General features: G+C 37.8%; 1 protein-coding gene across 3 annotated transcripts in view; it reads left to right on the top strand.

Moving 5' to 3' along the window:
* Angpt1 (angiopoietin 1) overlaps window positions 1–22,078 on the top strand; it is a 248,282-nt gene that overhangs the window by 140,806 nt on the left and 85,398 nt on the right. For 2 of the 3 annotated variants that reach the window (XM_052161178.1, XM_052161177.1), the window contains exons 2-3: window positions 1,896–2,051; window positions 18,152–18,273. In XM_052161178.1, coding sequence (XP_052017138.1) covers window positions 1,896–2,051; window positions 18,152–18,273 — 278 coding nt within the window. Of the gene's footprint in view, window positions 1–1,257; window positions 1,277–1,895; window positions 2,052–18,151; window positions 18,274–22,078 lie in introns of those variants that run through there. The other variant, XM_052161179.1, reaches the window with a different exon arrangement.

The raw sequence follows: 22,078 nt of genomic DNA, 5'->3' as shown, positions 1-22,078 counted from the left end.
TGGCATTGCTTCCTATACTTTTTCCATTTTTGAGCAACTTGTATGGCAAACTAAAAGAAAAGCACTGTAGTTTTCCAGGTTCAAACATGAACATACTCTAGGAATTGTGATGGATTAACTCTACCCAAAGCATTAACTCTTGAAAGAGGCAAAGATAATTTCCCAAATGACAGCGAAAGACCATCATCAGGAATATGGAACCCAACATGAGAAACTCTGCTCTAACCTAGCCTTTGATTGCTGAAATGAGGTACATTTAAAGAGAATAAACCCAGGATTTGGATCAGAGGCCATATATTTTGTTAAAGTAACTTTTAGATATTCTATAATCTATTTTACATTTGTAATGAAGGAAAGTGGACTTATATTGATAAAATATAAATTCAGACTTCATCACCAATCATATAAGTGATTTCAGTCTTCATCTGGAGCAGAGTCAAGTTAGATAAGTAGAAATATGCAATGGCTCGGATTAGAAAGGAAACTGCCAAGTTTCAGAGGGGATTTTTACAGTTAAGACTCTATTGCATGGTAATGATACAATAGGACTTAGAATATGCATGTATTATAGTTCACTGAATCAATAAAAATCACATAGCTGTTAATGATTTCAAACTCAGCTTACTAAGCAAGACTTGGCAAAGCTACCAAGTGGTTAAAATTGTTTGTATGAGAGTTAAGGAGTTCCATGCTCACGTCCAAGTCTGGCTGTGTGTGTATATGTATGGTGTGTGGCCTTGGATCTGATGTCTCTGGGACCCAGTTTCCCCATTGAAAAATTAGGGTAATAAAATGCAGTCACCACACAGCAGTGGGGAAGAGTTAATTGCACTGACAGGGAAGTGCTGGCTTCTTTATTCTTCAAGAAATGCCTGTGCTCTTTCATTCTCCCAGGTGCTTAACAAGCTCCCTTCCCCCCATAGTAACTTAATAATTCTCATTGGCCCCCATGGTATGATTATTTTAATGCTCATTGTGTTCTCTGAAATGGTATCATAAAAGAATAAATTTTACCCATGGCAAGAAAGGCAAATGGTGTTTTATGAACTGCAATTTCAGTGCCGTCTTTTTGAGCTTTCAAAGGAGTAAGGAGAATGTTTAAAGTTAGCTCTTGGGCTCTGCAGGTCACACTGTACATCACTGCGGATGTTTCAGTGTTTTCAAACGCTTTATTTCATGGGTCCTGCCCTCCTCCTACTTCCTGTCTTTTTCTCCCAATGTGACCTGCTTTTACTTATGATCCTGAAACAGAGGCAGGATGCTGAATTCTTCTGAGGTGAGTAGTCAGCGTGGTAGAATCTAAAGACCGAAACAGTAAGATTCACCTTTAGGTTATCTGCTCAGTCACCTGCAGTCACAGGGTTATTACTGGCACTTTCATGTTCTGTGTCCTTGGCTGTGTGTGTGTGTGTGTGTGTGAGAGAGAGAGAGAGAGAGAGAGACAGAGAGAGAGAGAGACAGAGAGAGACAGAGAGAGAGAGAGAGACAGAGACAGAGACATACAGAGAGACAGAGAGACAGAGACAGACAGAGAGAGACAAAGACAGAGAGACAGAGAGAGACAGAGAGAGAGAGAGAGAGAGAGAGAGAGAGAGAGAGATCCTCATGCAGGGCTGGTTAAATGAGATCATGTCCACTACAGGAGAGAGGGATCCAAGTGAAAATTTTCACTCTGATTTGTGATTACCATGTGTATGCGTCTGTGTATCCAGAGTGTGTTAGCGACTGAATTGGTGTGTGTTCTACTTTCATTCCTCAACTCCCCAACATGCAGAGGCTCTCTGCCAGATGGCTTCTCTGCCAGCTGTGTCTTGTTTTGTCCTTGTAAATACTGCACGCCCCAACAGGGCGGCTTTACTTACAATCTAACATGCCTCGTCCTTTATCTCTTGTAGCTTGAGAATTACATTGTGGAAAATATGAAGTCGGAGATGGCCCAGATACAACAGAATGCGGTTCAAAACCACACGGCCACCATGCTTGAGATAGGAACCAGTCTCTTGTCTCAGACTGCAGAGCAGACCCGAAAGCTGACAGATGTTGAGACCCAGGTATGTCCTCAGGGCCAGAGTCGCATACTCGACCAGAAGATTGTTTTAGAATTAGTCTTTAGTTCACTCCATAAACACAGAGCATATGTCAGCATGAGATTTGGGAAAACATGCAGTTTTGTTTATTGGTAATAACAACAATGAGTGCTTGACAAGCTATGTATGCCTTAATGAGGGTAAGTATATTTAGGTTTGCATGTGTTTGCAAAAAGAGAGCAGCTCAAAAACCTAATCAGCATTAAGTTCAAATAAACACTGCAGCTACCGACTGTGATATGACTTGTGTAAACCAAAATAGTCACGTGGTGACTGTTGATGGGCTTTTTGACTTGTCTTTCTTTATCTCTGGTAATGCATTAGTGATAATGACATCTGTAAATTCAGTGAATTGAAAGGAAAACTTCAGGTCCTCTGAGCAGGAATTAGCGTGAGTCTGCATATACCTGTATATCTGAGTGTAAATCAGTACAATGTAAGGATGCTGTTAAATGATCAGTCATAAATATACCAGCAAGTGTCATATTATAGAACTTGGAAGATGGCCTCCTAGTGTAATTAACTATGGATAGTGTGATTCCATTGTAATAGCATCCTGAAACTTGGAGTGAGAGGTGTCTCTATTCCAATGTAACTGATTTCTATCAAGGATAAAAATTTGTATGTGTAAACATGCCAGTGTAGGCTATTACTACTTTATTTAATCTGCATCAGTGATATTGTAAATCATATGTTGATATTTAAAGAGAAGTAGCAAAGATGCTTTGTAGAGATAAAATAATTTGTATGAAATACAGGTTGCCTAGACAAAGAAAACAAAATAAGAAACAACAAAAAAAATTACACTCATTTATGAAAACCACTTAAAAACTGTAGGTAAGGACTATCTTCTGATCTGTCTATCTAACACAGTTATTGAACTCTGGAATCTTCATATCTCTTTCACTAATTAATGATACTAATAATCAACTAGTGAAATCAGAACTTAAATGCTGATCGCATGGGAGTAATACATTGCTTAGATTTTGAAAAACACTTTTTTTCTGTAGATCACTATCAGATATACAGAAATATTGGGAGTGGGAACTTGATCTCATAACCAAACGTGACAGGTATTGACTCATTTATAATCACATAAAGCTAGCATACTGATTTATAAAATACTGATTTCCTATATACAAACAATGAAACTATATTTTTTCTATTAATTTAAAGCAGAATGCTTACCTCCTGCTACAAACATTTTCATAAGTTCAAACTCTAAAACATTGGCAGGTAAGATGCTCCAAGAGGTGCTTCTCACCAACTTTATGAACTTGATTTCAATTCTCAGAACTCCTGTGGTGGAGGGAGAGGACTCCAGTGTACGCACAATCACAGACCTTTATTTATTTTTTATGTCACTCCAAAAATTTCTCTGCTATTGATTTATTATTTTCTCATCAAGGAAATGCTGGTGTGGTGGAGAAAAAAAAAGTCTTGTAAATATTTAAATCTGCAATCTGTAAAGATTGTTGTTTTGCAAGGTTTTAAAAGTAACAATTTATTCTATGTTCCAAAGACTGGGAGACAAGTACTTTCTGAAAGATAATACAGAGAAGGCAATGAATAAAGAGAAAATAAAACTGAAAATTCATCATAAACTGAAAATTCATCATAAAGGCCAATTAAAGTGTATTAGATATAGCAAGAATATTTTTAGCAGAGAAACTTAAAAATAAGCACAAATCCTTCAGAACTATCAACAAGAGGCAATTAGACAAGGGGATACTCATATGGGCCTTACTGTGCTTTACAAAGTGAAGCCCTTGCATTCTTTTCATTTTCCTTTGAACATGTTTCAGTCATTGGTGTTTACACTCTAAACTCTTCTTTATCAAGTGCGTATCTGCATGGCGTATATTTGAACTTTTGAGACAGGACATGTTTTGCTTCAACCTAACCATGAAAGTGCGCCCTATTCCCTGCCACAGAGTCATGTTCACAAGCTGAATACTGAACCCTCAGTGCCTTTACATGATTCCCTTCTAAGAACTTAGAAACTGAAGGAGCCTTCTGCTCAGTCCAGGTTTATTCTGGTATTTTGCTCTGAGATTCTCCTAACTTGGTTTCACACTTTTATGGTTTGCTTTCCTGAAAATTGACTTCAGGCTATTCAGATCTGAGGATCATGTAGCAAGAGCTTTGCCCCGTTGTGCACTCTGGCTCTCACATGATGATCTTATAAAGATAAGCTACTTATTGCTTACTAGTCCTCTGTTGACCTTCTAGATTTGCACTTTCAAAGGTGGTTCGAGGGATATGGTTTTGCTGCAGAGTGTAAAGGATTCCCACACCTAGTGAACATTATAATCAGGAAAAGAGTCCCAGGATAAGCACCTCTAGAAAAGGTTGCTGGCCATGGGGGTGATAATGAGAAATTGAAATCAGAGAAAGGCTTTTTTCCTCCACAGCTCAGAGAACACTACTCAGACTTACCACTATCTGCAAGCATCCCTTCTCCTTCAAGTTCCTCTTTTGCATAAAGGAGTCAGGATCATGAATTATTCATGTGCCCCTCTTGTTGCACAATCTCACTCTCACTTTGTCCTCAGGCAAATTTAGTGTGGAGGGAATTTATCAGATCAACAAACCAAATTAAGTTCTACTTTTAATCAGCCCTTGGCTCAGTCTTAAGCAATCTTACACACATATTAACTAGTATCAGCAAATATGTCCTAGAACATATGCAGTATTTTTATACCTTGTTGGAAGATGAGGAAACTGAAATAAAGAGTGATGCAAAAAGTTGGTTCAGATGAAAGATTTAGTGACCATTAAAATGAGAATTTAAAGTGAAGCAGTTTGGTGTCAGAATTTGCCTGTTTCGTATCTTTCTATCAGTGCTGAGCCCTCTCCTATAGTTCTGCCTTTTAGGAGATTTTAGGATTATATCAATGGGTGCAAAAAACAAGATTTCACTCAGAGCAAAAAAATGAATGAAATACTCTTAGAAGTGCTGACAGTCTCTTATGTGAAGTGAAGACGCCATGGTTTTGCTACTTATGGGAATGCCATGGTTTTGCTACTTATGGGAATGGCAGTCCCCCTACCCTTTCCACACATACACCATTCTCTCAGGTGCCAGTGACTTCATCACATGTAGCCTTTGAGATGTCTTTGCCAGCTGCCAGCTGTGTCAACTGTAGGGAAGGTCTTTAGATGGCTATTTCAAGTTTCCTTCCTTCTCCAATAAGTTCAGGCACCATGGCATTAGAAACGGAATTTAATTGCATTTGAACAGATGTATTTTGCATATTTCCATGATGCAAGATGTTCCAATGAGTGACTTGAGCCCTCCACTAATACCTAAAGCAGTCCTTATGTCCACTGACTTTGAGTTATCGTGGCAAAAAGGCTCCAGATCAATTCTCTTTTTTCACTTCCTGTCACATTTAAAACATACCTTTGATTATGCTGTTGTGGGAAGTCTAATTGGACAGCGACCCCAGATGTTGTACTCTAAAGCCCATCAGGTATTGGAACAGAGACCACAATTCTCAACAGCCATTTCTAGGCAATGACTCACTGTGGCAGGGTACTTAGAGTTGTTCCCAGGAGTTTTAGAACTTTGCTGACACATGACTTTGCCTAATGTTTTCCCATCGCCTATTGCATATAATTACAGCCATCTTGAGGACTAAGACTTCCGTGAATACTCCTTTCACTCTCTTCCTCACTGGGGTAAAGCCTGCACCTCACTCTGAAGGCTGTCTCTGACTCCTCCCACTCAGTCCCAGTTTCCTTCAAGACATTTACTCTAATAAATTCTCTGCACACTTAATCCCACTTCTCTTCTGCTTCTCAGAGGTCACTAAGCACTATGACTGGTTGGATCACAACAGCACAGTTAGAAATTTGAAGCAGTTCAGAAGTAGTCTGTTGAAAGAACACATCTCTCTAGGCAATAACAAGTTTCTTCTTATGTCTACTGTCAAAGGCTGGCTCTAAAACTTGAACTGTTTTCCTTGACGAGGACATAATTGAATAAACTTTAAACCTTGACCTAGCTGAAATGATGGTGAAATAAATTAGCAAGGGGGTCTTATAAGTAAAATACATTGTTAATTAATTTGCATAAAGCACAGCCACATTTATCCATGCATGTTTTGTCTGTAGCTGTGTTACTGTTCTCACAGCAGGATGGTTATTCCAGACTTATAGTACAGACAACATGGCCTGTGTATCAGGGTTTCGCCCAGGCCCCCCCCCACAACCCACCCCATCCTGGCTACATGACAAATATGTAGCAGACACAACTTAAGGAAGTGAGAATTTAGTTCGGCTCACAGTTTGAGAGCACAGAATTCATGATGTGGGGAAGGCCGCACTGCGTGTGTGTAGCTGGGAACGCTCACATCTCACTAGATCAGAAAGCAGAGGTGTCCGAGGCTACAAACAGGACAAGCTACAAATCGGCAAGACTTGCCCCTAGGGATCCATTTCTTCCAGTGAGACCCCAAGCCATAAAGATTCTATAATTTCCCAAAACAGCGTTGCCAGCTGGAGACCAAATGTTTGAACACATGAGCCTTTGGGAACATTTAACATCCAAATAATAACAGCTCACCAAGCTAAGATAGTTACCACTTGGCCTTTGACTCAAAACTTCAAACTAGCTCTTCAAACACATGTTAATTGGAAAGTAAGGATTTTCTTTCCTTTTTTGAAGCTCTATCACTACGATTTGGAGCAGGACATGGTATCTATCTATATATATATCTCAAACCCTCAGTAAGTTCTAATTAAGTAAATAACAACCCTGGTTGTAATATATTTGGATTTTAATCCAAGGCTGTGTTGCTAGTAATATAAATGAAACTTAGCTGATGGGCCTGAATGTGACTTCAAAGAAAAGTAAACTATTGAAAAACATTGAGCTGCAGAAGTAATCATAACAATGGAGGTTTTTGAACTCTGAGGAATGTGATTAATTTGGCCTTTTCCTGCCTTATTGTGATAATTTGATTTGCATAATAAGGAGAAATCAGATGATGTCTTCAGCTGCCACAAACTGAAGACCTAAGGATGCCTGGAAAGGAAAGAGTGGGTAGCAGTAGCTATTGGTCAAGATGGTGCCTTTCTTAGGCAGAGAAGCTGTGGGTTCTTAGTTACTTAAGTCTGTAGGAAAAACTGAGATTCTAAGTTTAGAGAAGCTATGTAGTTCACTCTAATAAACAAGATAATTCAGCCTACAATATCTTCATCTGTTAAAAAGTACTGTTCTTAACAAATTCCATAGACAAATGAAGTTATTATATTTTAAATATGGCACAAAGTTACAGTGTTAACTTATAAATAGTATATGAGTATTCAATATATAAATATTCAAATATAATGAGGTTACTATAAACATTTTAAATACTGATATGGATGGTTAATATAAACATATATGACATAAATATAATACATTATAATTTTCATTTAGTATTAAATATCTATTACTATAACCTATATTAACAATATTTCTCCAGTTTCTTTTGTTATTATATATTTTTATTTTCTATATTCTTTGTTTACATTCCAAATGATTTCCCCTTTCCCAGTTCCCCCCTCCCCATATGTCTCATAAACCTTCTTCTCTCTACCCATTCTCCAATCAAATTCCTCTCTTTTTTCTCTGTCCTGGTACTCCCCTCCAATGCTAGATCAAGTCTTTCCAGGATCAGTACCCTCTCCTTACTTCTTCATGGGAGTCATTTCTTATGCTAATTGTGCCTTGGGTATTCAGAGCTTCTGGACAAATTAATATCCACTTATCAGAGATTGCATTCCATGTGTATTCTTTTGTGATTCAGTTACCGCACTTAGGATGATATTTTCCAGATCCAACCATTCGCTTAAAAATTTCATGAATTCATTGTTTTTAATTGCTGAGTAGTATTCCATTGTGTGAATATACCACATTTTCTGTATCCATTCCTCCATTGAGGGACATCTGGGTTCTTTCCAGCTTCTGGCTATTATAAATAAGGCTGCTATGAACATAATGGAGCATGTGTCTTTATTGCATGCCAGGAAATCCTCTGGGTATATGCCCAGGAGAGGTATAGTGGGGTCCTCCAGAAGTGTCATGTCCAGTTTTCTGAGGAACCACCAGACTGATTTCCAAAGTGGTTGTACCATCTTACAACCCCACCAACAGTGGAAGAGTTTTCCTCTTTCTCCACATCCTCACCAACACCTGCTGTCTCCTGAGTTCTTAACCTTAGCCATTCTGATTGGTGTGAGGTGAAATCTCAGAGTTGTTTTGATTTGCATTTCCCTAATGACTAATGATGTTGAGCATTTCTTAAGGTGCTTCTCGGCCACCTGAATTTTTTCAGGTGAAAATTCTTTGTTTAGATCTGTACCCTATTTTGTAATAGGGTTATTTTATTTCCATGGGACTAACTTCTTGAGTTCTTTGTATATATTGGATATACAATCTATCAGATGTAGGGTTGGTGAAGATTTTTTCCCAATTTTTTGGTTGCCATTTTGTCCTTTTGACAATGTCCTTTGCCTTACAGAAACTTTGTAATTTTATGAGGTCCCATCTGTCAATTCTTGATCTAAGAGCATAAGTAAGCTATTGGAGTTCTGTTCAGGAACATTTCCCCTGTGCCCATGTCCTCAAGGTTTTTCCCCAGTTTCTTTTCTATTAGTTTCAGTGTGTCTGGTTTTATGTGGAGGTCCTTGATCCACTTGGAGTTGAGTTTAGTGCGAGGAGATAAGAATGGATCAATTAGTATTCTGCATGCTGACCTCCAGTTAAACCAGCACCATTTGTTGAAAAGGCTATCTTTTTTCCACTGGATGTTTTCTGCTCCTTTGTTGAAGATCAAGTGATCATAGGTGTGTGGGTTCATTTCTGGGTCTTCAATTTTATTCCATTGGTCCACTTGCCTGTCACTGTGTCAATACCATGCAGTTTTTAACACTATTGCTCTGTAGTATTGCTTGAAGTCTGGGATACTGAATCCCCCTGAAGTTCTTTTACTTTTGAGAATAGTTTTAGCTATCCTAGGTTTTTTGTTATACCAGATAAATTTGAGAATTGCTTTTTCTAACTCTGTGAAGAACTGAGTTGGGATTTTGATGGGTATTGCGTTGAATCTGTAGATCGCTTTTGGCAAGATGGCCATTTTAACTATATTAATCCTGCCAATCCACGAGCATGGAAGATTTTTCCATTTTCTGAGGTCTTCTTCGATTTCCTTCTTCAGAGACTGAAGTTCTTGTCATATAGATCTTTCACTTGCTTGGTTAGAGTGAAAGATACTTTATATTGTTTCTGGTTATTGTGAAGGGTGTTATTTCCCTAACTTCTTTCTCAGCCTGCTTATCCTTTGAGTATAGGAAGGCTACTGATTTGCTTGAGTTGATTATATAACCAGCCACTTTGCTGAAGTTGTTTATCAGCTGTAGGAGTTCTCTGGTGGAGGTTATCGGGTCACTTAAGTAGACTATCATGTCATCTGCAAATAGTGATAATTTGACTTCCTCCTTTCCAATTTGTATCCCTTTGACTTCCTTATGTTGTCTAATTGCTCTAGCTAGAACTTTAAGTACTATATTGAAAAGATATGGAGAGAGAGGACAGCCTTGTCTACTCCCTGATTTTAGTGGGATTGCTTCAAGTTTCTCTCCATTTAGTTTGATGTTGGCTACCAGTTTGCTGTATATTGCTTTAACTGTGTTTGGGTATGGGCCTTGAATTCCTGTTCTTTCCAAGACTTTTAGCATGAAAGGATGCTGAATTTTGTCAAGTGCTTTTTCAGCATCTAATGAAATGATCATATGGTTTTTTCTTTCAGTTTGTCTATGTAGTGGATAGCATTGATGCATTTCCTTATATTGAACCATCCCTGCATCCCTGGGATGAAGCCTACTTGATCATGGTGGATGATCGTTTTGATGTGTTCTTGGATTCCATTGACAAGAATTTTATTAAGTATTTTTGCATCTATATTCATAAGGGAAATTGGCCTGAAGTTCTCTTTCTTTGTTGGATCTTTGTGTGGTTTTGGTTTCAGTGTAATTGTAGCTTCATAGAATCGAGTTGGGTAGTGTTCCTTCTGTTTCTATTTTGTGGAATAATTTGAAGAGTATTAGTGTTAGGTCTTCTTTGAAGGTCTGATAGAATTCTGCACTGAAGCCATCTGGTCCTGTGCTTTTTTTGGTTGGGAGACTTTCTATGACCCCTTTTATTTCTTTAGAGGTTATGGGACTGTTTAGATGATGTATTTGATCCTGATTTAATTTTGGTGTTTGATATCTGTCTAGGAAACTGTCCAATTTTCCAGATTCTCCAGTTGTGTTGAGTATAGGCTTTTGTAGTAGGATCTGATGATTTTTTTGAATTTCCTCAGGTTCTGTTGTTATATCTCCCTTTTCATTTCTAAGTTTGTTAATCGGGATACTGTCTCTGTGCCCTTTGGTTAGTCTGGCTAAGGGTTTATCTATCTTGTTGATTTTCTCAAAGAAGCAGCTCCTGGTTTTGTTGATTCTTTGTATGGTTCTCTTTGTTTCTGCTTGATTGATTTCAGCCCTGCGTTTGATGATTTCCTGCCTTCTACTCATCCTGGATTAATTACCTTCTTTTTGTTCCAGTGCTTTCAAGTGTGTTGTTGTTAAGCTGCTAGTGTAAGCTCTCTCCATTATCTTTTTGGAGGCACTCTGGGCTATGAGTTTTCCTCTTAGCACTGCTTTCATTGTGTCCCATTGATTTGGGTATGTTGTGTCTTCATTTTCATTAAATTCTAAAAAGTCTTTGATTTCTTTATTTATTTCTTCGTTGACCAAAGTATCATTGAGTAGAATATTGTTCAGTTTCTACATGTATGTGGGCTTTCTTTTTTTTTTTTTTTTTTTTTTTTTTTTTTTTTTTTTTTTTTTTTTTTTTGCTATTGAAAACCACTTTTACTCCATAGTGATCTGATAGGAGGCATGGAATTATTTCAAACTTTTTATATTTGTTGAGGTCTGTCTTGTGACCAATTATATGATTGATTTTGGAGAAGGTACCATGAGGTGCTGGAAAAAAGTATATTCTTTTGCTTTAGGATAAAATGTTACCAATATATATATATATTGGTAAAATCTAATTGGTCCAAAGCTTCAATTAGTTTCACTGTGTCCCTGTTCAGTTTCTGTTTTACTGATCGGTCCATTGAGGAAGGTGCAGTGTTGATGTCACCCACAATTATTGTGTTAGGTGCAATGTGTGCTTTGAGCTTTAGTAAAGTTTCTTTTATGAATGAGGGTGCCCTTGCATTTGGAGCATACATGTTCAGGATTGAGAGTTCTTCATGGTGTATTTTTCCTTTGACCAGCAAGAAGTGTCCCTCAGAGTCTCTTTTGGTGACTTTGGGTTGAAGATCAATTTTATATGATATTAGAGTGGCTACTCCGACTTGTTTCCTGAGACCGTTTGCTTGTAAAATTGTCTTCCAGCCTTTTACTCTAAGGTAGTGTTTGTCTTTCACACTGAGGTGTGTTTCCTGTATGCAGCAAAATCTAGGGTCCTGTTTATGTATCCAGTCTGTTAGCCTATGTCTTTTTATTGGGGAATTAAGTCCATTGATGTTAAGAGATATTAAGGAATAGTGATTATTACTTCCTATCATTTTTGATGTTATCTTTTATATTTGATTGGTTATCTTCTTTTGTGTTTGATGAAAAAAGGTTACTATCTTGCTTTTTCCAGGGTGAGGTTTCCCTCCTTGTATTGGTGTTTTCCTCCTATTATCCTTTGTAGGGCTGGGTTTGTGGAAAGATATTGGGTAAACTTGGTTTTGTCATGGAATATCTTAGTTTCTCCATCTATTGTGATTGAGAGTTTTGCTGGGTATAATAGTTTTGGCTGCCATTTGTGTTCTCTTAAAGTCTGCATGAGATCTGCCCAGGATCTTCTAGCTTTTATAGTCTCTGGTGAGAAGTCTGGTGTGATTCGTTATATGTTACCTGGCCTTTTTCTCTTATTGCCTTTAATATTCTTTCTTTTTTTAGTACATTTGGGGTTTTGATTATTATGTGACAGGAGGTATTTCTGTTCTGGTCCAGTCTGTTTGGAGTTCTGTAGGCTTCTTGTATATTCATGGGCATCTCTCTCTTTAGGTTAGGGAAGTTTTCTTCCATAATTTTATTGAAGATATTTGCTGGCCCTTTAAGTTGTAAATCTTCACTCTCATCTATGCCTATAATCCTTAGGTTTGGTCTTCTCATTGTGTCCTGGATTTCCTGGATATTTTGGGTTACAAGCTTTTTGCATTTTGCATTTTCTTTAACTGTTGAGTCCATGGTTTCTATGGTATCTTCAGCATCTGAGAGTCTTTCTTCTATCTCTTGCATTCTGTTGTTGATATTTGCATCTGTGGCCCCTGACTTCTTCCCAAGGTTTTCTATCTCCAAAGTTGTCTCCCTTTGAGATTTCTTAGTTGTTTCTACTTCTGATTTTAGATCCTGGATGGTTTTGCTTAGCTCCTTCACTTGCTTGTTTGTGTTTTCCTGTAATTCTTTAAGAGATGTTTGTGTTTCCTCTTTCATGACCTCAGCCTGTTAACCAAAGTTCTCCTGTAGTTCTTTAAGTGATTATTGGCTTCTGTATTCTCCTGAATTTCTTTCAATGATTTTTGTGTTTCCCTTGTAAGGGCTTCTTCTATCTTTTGGTCCATTTTCTCCTGAATTTCTTAAAGAGATTTATTTATGTCCTGCATGTGATCCTGTAACAGCATCATGACCAGTGATTTTGAATCCAAATCTTGTTTTTCTGTTGTGTTGGGGTATCCAGGACATGCTGTTAATTGAGAATTGGGTTCAGATGCTGCCATATTGCCTTGATTTCTGTTAGTAACGTTCCTATGTTTGCCTTTTGCCATCTAGTTCTCACTTGTGTTAGTTGGTCTTATTGTCAATGCTGGACTCACCAGTGCAAGCTGCCTCTTCCCAGCTGGCCTCCACGTGCATAGCTGACCTCCTGCACTGCCTGGAGACTGGGTGCTGTGGCTCAGGCTATTCCTGATCCAGAAGCAGAGACAGGAAGGCTCCCGCCAGAGGCCTCAGGACTGGATCCTCCGCTCTGCAGGGCCGGACCATTTCTCCAGTTTCTTAATTTTTAAAGTAATTTTGCAGATAATTTGTTTTCCAAGTTAGATGGGCTCACTGAATTTGGGTCTGTCTAATGTTTTCTGGCCCCCTCCTCACTTACAAATAACATCTTTAAGCTATTTAGACAACCAATTGATCGTCTCTCATATTCTGGGATTGCCAGAGTGTTTATTTGGCATGCCTTTTGATATATTTTTCTAACACTCCTAGTTTTTTAAACTGGAAGTCACTCTGTGTAAAGAATTTCCTGAGCTGAGTTAAGAAGCAGAGTTACGTTATGAAATTGTTGATCACTTCATATTGCGTCTCATCAATAGTCAGGAGGAAAAGTTATCTTCTCACTCTTAGTAATGTAAGGTGTTTGGATTCAGGCTGGGTGCTAGCAGCCATATCACTGCACCTCAGAAGTTCACTTTCCCTATACAAAGAGAAAAAAATAACTCTTAGGGTGATTCTTTATCCCTTTTCCCCTTATTAAGCCAAACCTTATAAACACTGATAGTACAAAACACTGAATTTATAGATCTTTCTTTATATATTAATCAGTTTTCACAGTCTTATAACATCCAGTTATATCACATGTTGTTCCCTTTTCTTTTTTAAACAAACAAACAAACAAACAAACAGATAGATAAACCACAGTAAATGTGCTACAAAAAGATTTTGTTTGTGTTTTCTGTATTCCCTTTCAATAACTACCTTTCAGTTAGTGTGTATTTTAAATTAAATACTTTAAAAGCATTACAAGAAGCTGTCTGAAATTCCTTACCTCACTTTCTCTTGAAAGTGAATACTTTTTATTATTTTTTTAAAGAAAGAGCTAAGCTTTTTAAACTACATAAATCCTCCATTTAAGATCCTACTTTCCTCACTCTATGGCAAACTCTGGGAAATATAAGCTTTGACACTGGTCCTTGGGGACTTATTGCCTTTATTCTTCACTCTTTCCTTTCTTCCTCCCCCCCTTTCCTCTTAAACTTTTTTTCCCAGGGATGTGCTTTTGGGATGTGTTTAAGCTAAGAAGGAAATGTCTTTTGTCATTTTAATGGAATACTTCAGTTATTGCCAGCAGTAAGTTCCATAGACTCATGCAAGGCAGTGGTCAATTTATCATAGTTTTCTACAGTTCCCCTACATGCCCAGATTTGAACTTCAAGCCTGTTTGAAAACATCAGTGGAGTGACTTGAAATAAAGCAGCAATAGAGTCAAGATGATGGGAAAAGAGAAGAGTTTGGCATTTGTGCTTAAAACTAAGTTGAGCAGTGCTCAGACTGGACCTCTAAGATTGGTCTGCTTTCTTCTTCCATGCCTGGTAATTCTTTTAATTTGGGCTGTAAGAGTGTAACTGTTCACATGGGGCTGTTACCTTTCATAATCAGCACTAACTTGCAAACAGCCCATTGTGCACTGCCAGCACATAGTTGAATATTCCAGTGAGTATGACTTTGTGCTGAAGGACTCTGACATAGCATAGCAGGCCCTGTGTATTCCTAGTTTTGGCATAAAAACATAGCAGGAACAAAGAAGAAGGATCATCCTCAATAGTGGAGATTCCAGAAGGAAATCAAGATGGGTGAACTGCAGGTAGAAATTTTCCTAGGCAAGGCCAGAACATACTCCCAAGCATGTCTTGACTATGAAAAAAATGGGATGGGATGAAAATTTCAGCCAGATAGAAGTGGAGGTACAAAGACCTTGAGGTGAAAAGAATTTGGCAAATTGAGTTGACAGAAAGACAGTGGATGGAGCACAGTATGCCAGATCTGAGACAAAAGTGACATCCAAGAACTAAGAGACTTCTAATCATACAGTAAAAATATGCTAAGACCGAACTGAATTCTAACAAATGGAAACCAACTGCAGAGAGGATCTATTAGCATATTCAACATGGAAAATGCCATGTTCTGGCTTGTTTTCATGAAAGGATTTTTGCTCTGGGATAGTGTAGACTAGAGGCAAAGGAGAATGAGAAGACAGGTTAACACTGGCAATTGTTGCAAGAGTTAGATACAGGCAGCCTCAATGTCACTTCCAGATAATGAGTCTAGTCAGTTTCCAGAGAACATGGATAAAAATGTAGATTTTTCCTCAAAAGCCAAAATGTTGGTCTTTGAATGTGTCAGGAGGTGTGTCTTAGGGTTTTTATGTGATGAAATGTCAGGACAAAAGTAACTTGAGAGAGATAATTTCAGTTGACAAACTCCCATATCATACTTCATCATAAGGAAAGTCAGAGCAGAAACTCATGGAGGAATAAGGAGGCAGGAACTGAAACCAAGGTCATGGAGGAGTGCTGCTTACTGCCTCATTGTGCTTTAGTATAATATTTGGGACTGCCTGCCAAGGAGTGACACAGACCACCATGATTTTTCCCACTTCAAACATCAGTCAAGGTAATATTTCTCTGACTTCTCTGTAGGCCAATCTTACAAAGGAATTTTATTGACTAAGAGTCATTCTTCCAGTTGTGGTAAGAGCAGATGGGCTGTTCTCAAGGGTGTAAGGGTATGAGAGCGCGAGAGCAGGCCACATCCTTTGCCAGCTGTGGCATTGGGAGAGCTAGCCAAGTCTGCTGGTGAACTTGGCCTGATGGTGTGGCACAGGAGAACTGGCCAGCTGACAAACTCAGCTACAGATCGGGCGCAGATCCAATGCTTCAAGTTGACCCCATCTGTGAACTACTGGAGCATGTGGAGAGGCAGGTCCTACAGATCCAAAGCTGAAGAATCTCCATGACAGAGGACAATGGCAGGATATTGGAAGAGTCCCTGTGAGGATCCAGTGTAGCATACCGTGTAGCAGAAACCAGAGCACTCTAACCAGACCAATGGTTCTTCAATGAACATTAGCAAATAAAGATGTGTGGACAAAATGGTGTACTGTGACATTCTGCAGATCCCATTATGAGATTTGTATGTGTGTTTCATCTTTTAAAATCTTTTTTAAAAAAAATTTTAACTGTTTTTAAAATTTTCTTTTGTGAAGGGGGTTTCAGGGTCAGAGGGTAGATATGAAGGGACAGGCAGGTGAGTGGGATCAGGGTACATGATGTAAAATTCAAAGCATATCGATAAAAAAAAAGTAAAGAGAAACAAATCATTCTTCTCAACTATATCAAGTTGACAAAAACCAACCAACATGATGTGCTCTCAGAGCGTATGGCAAACCAAAGCAAATATAGGTTTGATGAACCTGTGAACAATGTATTTCATTCCATGAAGTGACATGCCTACCTTTTATTCATACATAAGCATGAATATGATAGGACTTTGCTCTTTTCAGCTTGTGAAAATCTTGGGCATACTCTCAAAATCCTTGAGTTCATATGTGTTTAGGAAAAGTGCATTATTGACAAAGTTTTAAAATCACATATACCGAGAAGTAATTATAAAGCAAACATAGCCCTTGATAGTGTATACTCCCGTCTTATGTGCTTTTATTTGCCTTATACTGTTCATAGCTTAGAAAAGAATGGGATGCTAGAGAAGGAGTAGAAAATGGCAATAGGAGACATTTATACTTTGAAATACTTAACTTGTTATGATTCGTTTATATATTATGTTTCCATGGAAATGGATTTGAAACTACTCCAAAGACTAAAAATAATGATTTCATCTTTATGGGATATGTTAGAATTCTAAAAATTCTGCTCTGAAATACTCTACAAATGTATAACATGTACTTTAGTTTGGTTGCCTAGGTGAGAAGGAGCCCTTCGTTTTGCATCTGAAGCAGTAGTTTCTTACCTCCAATCTAGTTCCTTCTCTGTCCTACTACAAATACAGAGTGCAACCGCCTTGCAGTCCCCTGCAGACATAGCTCGACCAAGTAGTTGAGTGTGTGTACCAAAGGTTCAGCTCCAATTCCAGCTTTAATCCTCCTGCAGTGGTGGAGGAACCCCAACACTTCCAGTTTTAGAGCAGGACCCTGTACTTGATAGTGACAATGCAAAAAAACTTCTCTTGTACCTTTTAATAAGTAGATCTAGGTAAACTATGGTGGGTAAAAAGATTTTAAATAACTTATGGAGAATTTCAAAACAATATAAACTTTCCCTTCCATTTTTCAAAATCTCCCTTAGTGCAAAGATAGGGAGGGAGGATCAAGAAAGAGAAGAGAATGGTGTAAATGCTGACACCATTTGAAGACCACTCCCAAAGCTGTTGTCTTTGCCTGGAGCATGGTTAATTTGGGTGTAAAAGTACAGACTTTTATCCTATTAGCCTCCCAGGAGCAGCGTGGATCTTTTGTGACACTTTTGAGGACTCCAGTCAGTGCAGGTGGAAAAATAAGAGCAATCTCTTTTCTTAACAATTTCAGCTCTGAATATTGGAGGTTCCAATAATTACTGGAATACAGCCTTTCAGTTTACTGGGCAAACCTGTAGACTCAAAGTTTCTAGTTAGAAACTCAGATCTTGAATCTGGATTACACTGGACTCCAGTGTCCTTGTCTATAAAGTGACAAGGCCAACAGATGAGACTATCAAGTTTAAGGGAGACAGTATATGAAGGTTCTCTGGGATGAACAACCTGCCATGATAGCCATCCAATCCATGTGTGCTCAGAAATCTCCCCAGACTATCACAAGAGTTATTTAGGTTTCTAATTTGATTTAGTAAGGTGATAGGCCTGAGTAGGTATGTATTATACATCTCTTAATTCTAAATGACCTGTAATATCAACACCTTGTATTAATAATATATCTTGTACTTATAAATGTTCAACAGAATATATAGGAATCTTGCAAAATATAATATCCTAGGATGTTAAAATTGTATCCTAAGGGTATAAAATTGGAGTATGAAAACAAGCATAGTTCACCCCTGCCTTGTATTTCCATTTACAAAGCAGTATTTGATAGACTGACCACCACATGATTAAGTTGTCCTGAAAAAAACCATTTTAAATGCTCAAGGTTTTTTTGCTATTTGTTTTGTGATTGGAATTTTATTTTTCAAAAATGTTTCAAGGTACTAAACCAAACATCCAGACTTGAAATACAACTGCTGGAGAATTCATTATCAACATACAAGCTAGAGAAGCAACTTCTCCAACAGACGAATGAAATTCTCAAGATTCATGAAAAAAACAGGTAAGGACTATTTTATTATGAAAGCACTTTTATGTATACTTCTTGATATCATTTATCTCAGTGGCAACTGAAAGTTGTATTTGAGGTAACTGAAACACTAAATCCACCAGAGAGGAGGAAGATACAGGCACAGCCAATGTGTCAACCAGCAGACCTTTGTTCTGCTTCTATTTGGGAGGCTTAGCTCTCAGTTTTAACTTCTGTCATGGGCCATTTTTTCAAATAGTGCCATATATACATAAATTATTTGACATTTTGGCTAAATAGATTGACATTTCTTCAGCAGCACCAACTTTGTAACCTTAGAGTGAAAAATCGACAGATGCTCTTGGATTGTTCCTCAGCCAGTCACTTACTCCACTCTTAACATTATGGTAAGACACAAGATTGTTTAATTCAGAGAGCTTGGATTACAGGGAAGCAGATTTATAATTTTTCTAAGAAAATACTTGCCTATTAAATAATTATTAAGAGTTTTGTTTTCGTTTAAAGACATTTAAGTTGGACATAACATTTTCTTGGTTGATTGATAGATATCCTCAGATGGTAGTATTTTGTTAATTTCAAGGCATATCAGGTCAGTGGAGCATAACTAAGATTTTGAAAGGAAGGACAGTGAAACTAGATCATTTTGAAATCATTAATACTGATCAGCACTTGTAGCAGAGAACCATCTTCTATAAAATAAATGTCATTCACGTCATTGCATTTTCTACTGAATGTTGGTTGTCTACAGGATAGTTTACCTCTTACCTTACATCCAGTAAAGACAACTGTCCTGATAGAAAGTTGCTAAATACCACTATCTGCTTGAGCTAGACTCTGCTGTCAAAACTCTTTTCCCATGCCAGGGGGCCATGGGGCAGGACTATGGTCTTTCCTCCTTTGCAGAAGGACCAGGGAATCAGACCAAATAAGTAGCCTGCCCAGGGTCACACAGCTTGCTATTGATGGAAGCAGGAACGGAAACCATTTGCTTTGCTGGTAGCTCTCTTCTCGCACCCTCACAGAAGCCATCTCATGATCTACAGCCTAAAGGCTTTCCCAGCATCAAGCAAAGTGTAGACATCAATGCCAAGGATTACAATCAAACTTCTGCATGAATAAAATAAACCTGACTGTTGATTTAGCATCTGCAAGGGGTCACAAGTGTTACATTTATTTATTCTTGTAGGGTGATATGGGATAAACTATTTAAGTATAAATAAACTTGACAGCACTTGACCCTGAACTGGCTGTTTGATGAAATGTTCTGAAATTGAAAATCCTCTTGAAAATTACTGTTTAACCCAACACAGTCCCACGATAGCCAGAAATATGCATGTGTATAACAGGTATACCCTGCTCAGTCGCCCTCAATTTAGGGTCACCACCAAATGCCTTAACTTTCTTGCTGAAGGGAATCCCACTTACAATAATATATTTCAAGACCTCTGTTTAGGAATTTTGAATATGTAGAGCAATTGCATGTAACATTGTTTTTCTGAGTCATTATATTTAGGACTTTTGGAAAGAGAATAGATAGATAGATAGATAGATAGATAGATAGATAGAGATACAAATTTGAAAGCCAAGAGTCAAAGCTAAAGTAAGCACAAAGGATTTTATCTGAAAACTTATTGAAAATATAAAATGAAATATCTGTTATAGAAACAAATGAAAGAAAGTAATGAAGAAAGGTCACATGAGTTACTGGGCTAGTTAAAACTTTATGTTCTGTTGACATAAACCTAGTTCATTTCACAACAACCAAAGAGTACTTATAATGGACTTGTTACAACCAGCAAAGAGGTAGAGCCTGATTGTCGTTCTAGGAACAAACTGGTCAGGAGAAGCAGGCTTGGTCTGGGGCTTGGTGGAAGCTGCTAATTTTCATTTTCAGCTTGATAGATTTACAATTACCTAAGGGACATACCTATGGGTTGTCTGTGAGGAAATTTCCAGAGAAATTTAAAGCAGGATGGAAGAGCCACCCTGAATGTGGGCAGCAGCATGGCAGATACAGGTAATACAGTCCTAGACTGAGTAAAAAGGGAGAATCCAGCTAATCCCAGTGTTCACTTCTCTCTGACTCTAGACTGGTGATACAATGTGATCTGTTGTCTCTCATGCCACTACTGTTAGACCCTGTCATAGGTTCCTGGTCCACTGGAACCATGAGCCAAAATGAACCCTTGCTCAAATGGCTTTAGTCAGGTTTGTCATCACAGCAGTAAGAGAAGTGATTAATATAAAAGTAAAGGAAACAAACAAACGCCATCGGCAACAGCACATCACCTCCTGTCCCTTTGTTAGGCCAGAGGACTTGAGTATTTTCCTCTCACCAGTGTTTTCTCTCAAGCACGTTTTGTCAGGCTACCTGTCCACCTAAGTATGCATGGTATAGGTCAAACTTGGTTGTGCAACTATTTTTATTGATATTTAAATTTTATGAAAATTTAATTTTAATAAGAATGCCCTTGAGAAGTCAGGAAAACCTCAGTAGCAAGTCAGTTTCAATCAAGCAGTACTCTGGAAGCTGTGGTTGATACTGGCACAGTGAAGCTGACTCCAGACACTCAAAACTGACCATCTTGTTTCCAAAGTACTAAAACTCCAGTAGTTTTAAAGAAACACAGTGAGAATATAAACTCAGACTCCCTGCTCCTAAAGTCAGGTAAGTTTTTAAACAGATGCTTTTCTACCGTGATAAGCTATGTGATGACGACTCTTTTATTAAACTAAGCAATGTGCCCTTCACTTTTAGGATATAGAACTCATCTCATTATCTAATTAATAGATTTGAGTCATTAGATAGCCAGAATGTTTCAATCATCCTCAAAGGTAACACTAATGCTTCACTGTATGGATTTAATCACGCAGATTTTCTCTATTTAAAGATTTAACATGGCGAGCGGCCTCCCAAGAACACTTAAAATTTCCATTTTATAGTTAATAGCTAAGTATGTAGCCTGGTGGTATGTATATAAGCTGCCTAGGTAGCATGGGACCTGAGTTAGATCTGTAGTCCCAATAAATATGCAGAAAAGCAAATAAATAAATGCTTAGAATTTAATACAACATTACATGAGAGTTGTTTTGAAGTATCTACTATCTAAAGATACTAGAAAGTAGTATTATTTTCAAGTTAGTTTATATTTGTATATTTCACCATAAACAAAAAGGATTTGGGAATTGAAAAAAATAAATATATCTATGCATAAAGAATTTTATCAAGTCAATCAAGAAGAATTCACTTGCCTATGATTTTTTTAACTTGTGATTCTGTAAATATCACAAGGATACACTTTAATGTGAATAAGATAATTCTGCAATGTAAGTCTTTATTGCATTGCATTTTGTAGAGCCACACTAGAGCAGCTTTGGTCCATCTCTCAACAGATCTATTACTGCCTATGATTAATATCTTAAAAAGTTACTACCATATATCCTTCACTGTTTCTCCTACTGGCTTTTATAATGTTTCTTGCTTTGTAGCTTGCACACTCAATCCTAGGATACCATGGGTTTCAAATGGTAAACTTGAAAGGAACCATGATGAACTAGAAAATGAATGGATGCCCTGAACTGTTTATTTAAAACAAACAAACAAAAAAACAAACAAAACTACTTATGTACTTCACTGTAAAGTGTATTCATATGTTCCCTTTCTTCCCTACTTCTTTCCTTTCTCCACTTAATTTTATTTATTCCTGTTCTTCCATAATAAATATATTTGTATTTATATGTATACATGTAGTGTGTGTGTGTATGTATGCGTGTGTGTGTGTGGTGTGTGTGTGTGTGTGTGTGTGTGTGTGCATGC

Source organism: Apodemus sylvaticus, chromosome 17 (assembly GCF_947179515.1).
Source record: "Apodemus sylvaticus chromosome 17, mApoSyl1.1, whole genome shotgun sequence".
Classification (NCBI taxonomy): domain Eukaryota; kingdom Metazoa; phylum Chordata; class Mammalia; order Rodentia; family Muridae; genus Apodemus; species Apodemus sylvaticus.
The sequence above is the reverse complement of the archived record's forward strand: the minus strand, read 5'-3'. Positions and strand labels throughout refer to the sequence as shown.